The following is a 7,689-nucleotide window of genomic DNA, read 5'->3' as shown; positions in this document are numbered from 1 at the left end:
CCTGCACGCCTGATGCATATATGCATGCAGGGAGATATGAATATATCAAACCTTGACTGTATAATCTGTATGTATGCCTGGCAGGATCAGAGTGCGAAAGACGTGTTTTAAATTATGCAAGTTTGAAGGACAAAGAATATTCTTGTTTCGCAAGCTTTGCAAGTTTGCATTGTTCTTTTTTTGCAGTGTGCTGAAATGTATTAGTCGCATGCGGAACAATAGATGATTTACAGTGTTGATCTTGCCATCTCAATCATTGCATGTTTTCATTTTTCGGTGGTATGTTTTTTTGTGTGTGCTTTTTATTTGATTGTAAATGCCACTTTTTGCCCACTTTATAATCATGTAGAGGAAAGATTTGTTTGCAGCGTGTGTAATCGTTCATAGAAGTAGACATCTGCATGCTTTTGACGTCTCACGTTGTCAGATGATGACAAGCATTACCTGCCCAGCACTACATTTCTTCGATCTTTAATACATTTTTTTTGTAATGTGAATGATTACAATGAATAATACGATTATTTCTAATCTACAACGCATCCTATACGCAACTTTGTTTAATTAAATATTCTCTGTCCTTTTCATGTGCAGCAACATTCTAGAATTTGTTTCTAGTGTTTCTAGTTTCTTTCACATGACTGTGTCTTGGTCGTGCTATAGTGACTTTTATATTTGTGTTGGTGAGGAAATTGTATGTGATTTCTAACGTTAGTCTTCCTTGCAGATCATCAACCGTAAGTATGCAGAGATGTTTTAGTTAGCATTTCCATAATAACTTTTTACTTAAAAAAAAAGTTATTTTATTAAAATAGTATCTTATTAAAAGTTATTAAAAATAACTTTTTGTGAAGTTCTTGTCAGAAAATAGGACGTTGGGTAACGTATATCCGTCTGTTCAAGGTGTTGCACGCTATGGTGCAAGATGTGATACTTAACACAATGAGAGAGTACACTTACATATTCATTCATAGAAGTGAAGAGCACAGAGTAATTATGTCGTACGCCTACACATGTGAAAGCTGTAAAAAGAAATTAAAACAAGTCGCGTAAGGCGAAAATACAACATTTAGTCGAGCTCAGTCGAACTCACAAAATGAAACTGAACGCATTGCATTTTTTCCGCAAAACCGTACAATCGTAGCATCGTCTGTCCACCGCTCGTGGCAAAGGTAGTGAAATTATCAATCCAGAAAAGCGCGGTAGCGGTTCCGCTGAGGAGGATAGCACGCTTTTCTATATCTCTATTCCTTTTAACTCTCTGAACGTGTTTTTAATCCAAGCATATCATATCTATATGGGTTTTTTTAATCAAGAACGGACAAGGAATAAGATGAAATTGTTTTTAAATCGATTTCGGAAATTTAATTTTAATCATAATTTTTATATTTTTAATTTTCAGAGCTTGTTTTTAATCCGAATATAACATATTTATGTTTTTGGAATCAGAAAATGATGAAGAATACGATAAACGTAATGTTGGATAGTTTTATAAAATATTAATTTTAATTACAATTTTCAGATTTTTAATGACCAAAGTCATTAATTAATTTTTAAGCCTCCAAGCTGAAATGCAATACCAAAGTCCGGCCTTCGTCGAAGATTGCTTGGCCAAAATTTCAATCAATTTCATTGAAAAATGAGGGTGTGACAGTGCCGCCTCAACTTTTACAACATGCCGGATATGACGTCATCAAAGGTATTTATCGAAAAAATGAAAAAAAGTCTGGGGATATCATACCCAGGAACTCTCATGAAAATTTTTATAAAGATCGGTCCAGTAGTTTACTCTGAATCGCTCTACACACACACACACACAGACACAGACACACACACACACATACACCACACACACACACACACACACACACAATGACACACACACACACACCACGACCCTCGTCTCGATTCCCCCCTCTATGTTAAAACATTTAGTCAAAACTTGATTAAATGTAAAAAGAAGTAAAAAATTCAAGTTTATTACAAGAACTGAAGACTAACAGCCTCGGCACTGTGTTTCAGAACAAGACGAAGAAGAGCGGTCCCCTCAAAGCGCTGTCCTCAGTCTTCGCCAGCGACGAGAAGACCTCAGACAGAAGCCTGAGGGACTCCCTCCCACTCAAACCCTCATCGCCTACTTCCACCTCTAAACCTACCACCAGCACAACGACAACGACCACTACAACCTCCTCCCCCTCCAAGCTGTCGAGCAGCAAAAAGTTCAACGCGACCCACGAATCCAAAGACGACCTGTCTGTTGGCCACAAGGACGGCCGCAAGAAGAAGACCAAGGTTCAGGCCAACCCCTACGCCACCCTTAGAATGTGGAGACCCATCACCATGACCTCCAGCGTCTCCCACGACGAGGACGTCTACCACAACTTCTCCAACTTCGAGGTCCTGATGGCGGCGGCTGACGAGGCTAAGCTACCCGTCACCGGGGATCTGAGGAACGAGGACTTCCTCTCCTCCACCGTCCCTCCCCCCTCCTCGTTCTCCTCCAACTCTGTGCTGAGCAGAACGATCAGCCACCCCATCACGGCCACGGAGTATGCTGCCAGCAACCTCACGGACAGCGTCCCTCCAGACTACTACCCACATCCCTCCCCCTCTATGCCGCGCCAGCGCTCTGTCAGCTACGTGCAGAGTAATGGGAGTTCTGAAGTGGTGAAGACGAGAGTGCAGCCCAGGCGCGCTGCTCCTCCCCCTCCGTCCTCTGTCCGTTCTGCATCTGACGCGTCTGTGGGCAGGGCGGGTCTGAATTCTGCCCCGTCATCCGCAGTGACCATACCCTTGAAGACTCGGTCCTTGTCCATCAATGAGCACCCAGAGGAGGAGGAGGCTGGGCCTGTGCCACCACCACGGAGGTCTCGCCAGCAGTTCAAGTCGTCAGCTCCCCCACCGCCCGTCCCTCCCCCTTCGTCCTCCGTGAACGGCGGGGGGGACATCCCGGCGGACTACCCCCACGACTCCTCTTCGTCCTACACGGGCAGCATGCGCTCCCGGTCCTCGTCCCGTGATGGCGGGGGCAGCAGGGAGCGCCGAGACAGTTCAGAGCGGAGAGGACGCAGCGTGACGGACAGCAGCTGTGCCGTGGTCAGCCCCGAGGTCACCAAGTCAGTGCGATCAGTCCTCTCCAAGACGTACGGGCCGGAGGGGTTCGAGGCGGCAGCGCAGGACGTGGAGAACCTGCTGATCAGGCTGAAGGACACGATGGAGACGCTGAAGACGTGGCAGGGCCACACCACCAGCAGCGCCAGCCAATTCCACACGGTCAAGCAGGAGCTGCAGCTGCAGACCAAGCAGTTCGTGCAGGACGCCAAGCTGTTAGTGGCGGGAGCCACGGGGTCGCGCGAGGCGGTCAGCCAGCACATGAACCGCGCCATGCACACGCTGGCCAGAGTCTTCCTGCACAGCCAGGCCACCATGGTGCGCATGCACGGCGTGCACCAGGCACAGCACGTGGGCTTCGAGGTCCTCAAGGTGTCGGCGTCCTTCAAGAGCACGGTGGCCGCCGCCAACGCCGCCATGGGCAAGCCCACAACCGACCCCCACATGAAGTACCTCATGAGGCAGGCCACCAACCTGGCCGGGCTGCTCAGCACGCTGCTCAAAACGCTCAAAACACTAGAGCAGGTCTGAAGCTTGTCACACTTTGGAGCGTCGACACTTTACACCCCAGCTTGGGTTTGAGACTTGCACCTTTTGGGAAACCCTCTTTGTGGACACTCAGCATTCTAGCAAGTCTGAAACTAGTAACACTTTCGGCTTCGACACTCAAATCTCCAGTGTAGGTCTCAGAATTGTAATACTTTTGGGTGAGACCGTGAGTCGTTGGGGGGGGGGGACTAATGGAGAAAAAGTACTAGACCGAAAGTTTCATCATCATCATCATGTTGATCTTCAGCCTTGATGTAAGTCTTGGTTAGACAGTCTGACAAAGACCACTGTCCAGGCTGACTACCTTGATCTGAAGTTCCGTGTAACTCTCACGAGGCGTTGAAGTGGGTCCCCGAGCTTCATGTACACGCGTTTCTGAACAGAGCAGGTCCTCGGCTTCAGACAACCGACACGTTGAACATGCTCTCGGTCTGACGGTTCACATTTACGGACGCATTATTTGATGATTGAGGTCATTTTTCATGTTTCACAAATCTTACTATAGTTCTACTAAAGTTACCATTGGAAACAAGATTGTTACAATCCTCTTCACGCGCTTTCCACCCAATGCGCTGACTGTTGCTTGCCTAGCATTTTGCTTGGACTGATCGCCAACGCAGAGTTTTACGAAAACTCGAGTGCATCATCATTTCTAGCTGGACAAGATGTGTGCGTGTTCAGGTTTACAAGCCCTTGACAATGCAGCATTCGAAGGAATTAAGTATGATACATCTAAAAGATTAAAGTATGAAGCATTGGAAGGAATGAAGCTAAAGACATTGGAAGTATGAATCATTCGAAGAAATTGAAGTATGAGGCATTCGAAGGAATTAATGCGTGACCCGAAAATCAAGCGATGATTAAACAAAGTTGAACTGGTTAAACCCAAACAAATCATCAGCTTGACCAGTAGATCACTGAACTGGGAACAGAGTCAGCAAAATGGCGAACAGGTCGCGTGCAGCCTGGTGAAAAAAAAGCCTGCGTCAATCTTCGAAGACATTTTACTCTGGAATAGACAGAGGTGAATGCACCATCGAACCTGCGATAATAATCACTCATCCTCAAGTCATGATGCTTGCTGGGAGTAATGCGGCGAAGGCTATCAAGTAGGAAATGTCTTCGTTCACAGCTGATTTGAAAACAGGCAATGTCTTCGTTCGAATTCATAGTTCGTTCACTTTATGCTTTGTGACTGCCTCGACAAACCTGACTGTCGACAAGAACTTTGTCAACTTGTAAACTACCACGAGCAACATTACTGTCGAGTTCGCACATGAACCTTGTTTTGCTTGCGGCACAAGTGTGAGTTGATACCAATATGTATGACTTGTTGACTGGAATAGTTATTGTCGCGGCCCAACACCTCAGCATGTCTCTGTCGCATTTAGCATATCACCAGCAAGATTGCATGTATATAATTATATATATATCATGTAAACATTAATCTCGGATAACTCATAATCTTCATCGTTCAGCATGTGTAGAAAGTTGCCCGAAGCCCACCGAATGAGACGATAAACACATCAACCAGCATTTTTCAAATACATGTCACCAAGTAGAGTAATCCTTCAGCTGTAACAATTTAAAGATACGTTCTTGTTGGTGTATTCCATCACAGACCTGTCCAGGGGTTCACATGGACACATACCCACAATCAACACCATGGCTGCTATCTTTGCAGAGTGGGATTGTGTCGCTCAATTTGTTTTGCAGATTGACTTAAAGTGCCACTAGCACTTACGAAATTAATTCAACAAGAAACTTTTAATCTGCACAGAAAGCAGCTACCCCCCGCGGGTTAGGGGGAAGAATTTACCCGATGCTCCTCAGCATGTCGTAAGAGGCGACTAACGGATTCTGTTTCTCCTTTTTCCCTTGTTAAGTGTTTCTTGTATAGAATATAGTCAATTTTTGTAAAGATTTTAGTCAAGCAGTATGTAAGAAATGTTAAGTCCTTTGTACTGGAAACTTGCATTGTAATTATATTGTACTACGTTGCAAGCCCCTGGAGCAAATTTTTGATTAGTGCTTTTGTGAACAAGAAACAATTAACAAGTGGCTCTATCCCATCTCCCCCCACCCCCCACCCCCCCCCCCCCCTTTCCCCGTCGCGATATAACCTTCGTGGTTGAAAACGACGTTAAACACCAAATAAAGAAAGAACAGAAAGCAGCTGGGCTGCAGATTGACGGTGTATGTTTAAAGCTACAGTGCTTCCCGTGGCTCAGCATCTCAGATCAGGCCAGGCTGTAGCATGGGATAAGGCCGTCCTTCCACGTGGACTCGCTAGCTCTACACAAACCGCTAGCGGGTAGCACCCAAGTCGGGTTGGTTTCCAGCAGACTGAACATGGTTTGAATTCACACACTGGCTCACAGATCTGAAAAAATGTGTCATTCGTTGGCGATACCGCTTGTCGTGACAATGCATATTGGTGAGAAGTATGCATGATCAACTCGACCCACACGGCTAGCCCTTCCATGTTAAGCACTCGTTGTTCTTTTTTTGAATTCATTTTGTGTGTAAAGTGTTCTGATTGTAAATAATACATTTTTACCTGTGCTTGCACTTGTACCGCTACCTCACTTTGATATTTTTTAATTTTTTTTAGTTTGCCTGCCGCCTCGCAGTCGCAGTTTTGGGGGTCAAAGATTCCTTTTTGTATGCTGAGCAGCCAGAGGCATAGATTGGGACTTAGTTCTTGATTTTATTAAGACAGTCCTTCTCCACATATCCCCGTCCCATGCCCCCTCCACCTCCCCCCCCCCCCCCACGCACACAAGCACACACATAGCTCCATTCCCACCTGATCCATTCCCGGCGACTAATATTTAATCATTCAATTGGTTCATTCCATTCTACTCATGTACAAAAATTCATATGCTTTCCGCCATGTTCTTTCTGTGTTATCATGCAGTGATTTGGTGAAGTGGTGTTTGTTTCGATACAGTTCGCAAGGTTTTCCTTCATAATGACATGAATGAATCTGGTCAGAACAGTCTGTTCAAGACATAAACAATGTTCCAAGATATTATCTATACGCAAAATGTTTCCATCCCATAGGGGACCAGTGCATGTACATATCTATGAAGATTTGTATACGTAGAGTAGTGGAGAGCGCGCGTCATTGTAAGGATATGTGATGCTAATGCTTTTTTTCATTTATTTGTGTGTGTGTGCGTGTGTTGTCGAAATTCTTACTTATCAACGACCGCGTTTGTCAATTAAGGGGAATAACTCTTCACCACAGTATGTCTGTTCAAGTGCATGGATTGTCGTTCATAATGCTTGACCGAAAGGGTTGGGGTTGTATCTATCACGAAGCATAATTCACTGCTAGGTGAAAGAGTGGTTACTTTAGCATGTTTAAAAAAAACAAATATTATTCCAGCTTGCATAAACGACCTATTGTATATACAGCGACACGTTTGGTACTGTTTTATAACTGAGGTACTCCGAATAAATATAAACTTGTTTGGAGCAAATGACAAACATGCCTCAAACGCAAGCTACCTGTTAATAGTTATGTGTAAATTGTCATTATTGGCGAGCGCCCTTGTTCTTAAATTACCCCCACCCCCTTCCCCCACATACCTGGTAAAACCTTGTCTGTGATAAAACTCATACTGATATTCATAATTTCACTTTTTTGAAATGAACGTTATTGAAACAAAGAATTTGAAGGATGCAGGATGCTTCAGATTTGTGACTTGTTATTAAATACACTTTTCGTGTCAGCTAATCAGATCTTGTTAAATGCGAGAATGCGTAAGTTGTGCAGGATAAACACGCTGGCGATGTTAAACACTTTAAGGATCAGAGCATTCCACTGTTGATTTGTATGTCCTTACTCCCCCGAAAGCGGCGTATGGCTGCCTGTATGGCGGGGTAAAAACGGTCATACACGTGAAAACCCACTCGTGCAAAAACATGAGTGAACGTGGGAGTTTCAGCCCATGAACGAAGAAAAAGTATATCCTTGTTTTATTTCCCAAATTACTTTTTAGTCTGAAAGCTTTATACGCCCTA

The 7,689-nt window shown here is 44.7% G+C and overlaps 1 protein-coding gene across 1 annotated transcript in view; it reads left to right on the top strand.

Annotated features, from left to right (window-relative positions):
- The window catches only part of LOC138968016 (serine-rich adhesin for platelets-like), a 305,824-nt gene extending 298,540 nt beyond the window's left edge, over positions 1 to 7,284 (top strand). Inside the window, exon 22 of the mRNA XM_070340578.1 lies at positions 2,020 to 7,284. Within this exon, the coding sequence (XP_070196679.1) occupies positions 2,020 to 3,639 (1,620 nt within the window). The 3' untranslated portion in view covers positions 3,640 to 7,284. The remainder of the gene's footprint in view (positions 1 to 2,019) is intronic.
- The last annotated feature ends 405 nt before the right edge of the window (positions 7,285 to 7,689 follow it).

This window comes from Littorina saxatilis, linkage group LG6, assembly GCF_037325665.1.
Source record: "Littorina saxatilis isolate snail1 linkage group LG6, US_GU_Lsax_2.0, whole genome shotgun sequence".
Taxonomy (NCBI): domain Eukaryota; kingdom Metazoa; phylum Mollusca; class Gastropoda; order Littorinimorpha; family Littorinidae; genus Littorina; species Littorina saxatilis.
This window is presented reverse-complemented; position numbering and strand designations above follow the sequence as displayed.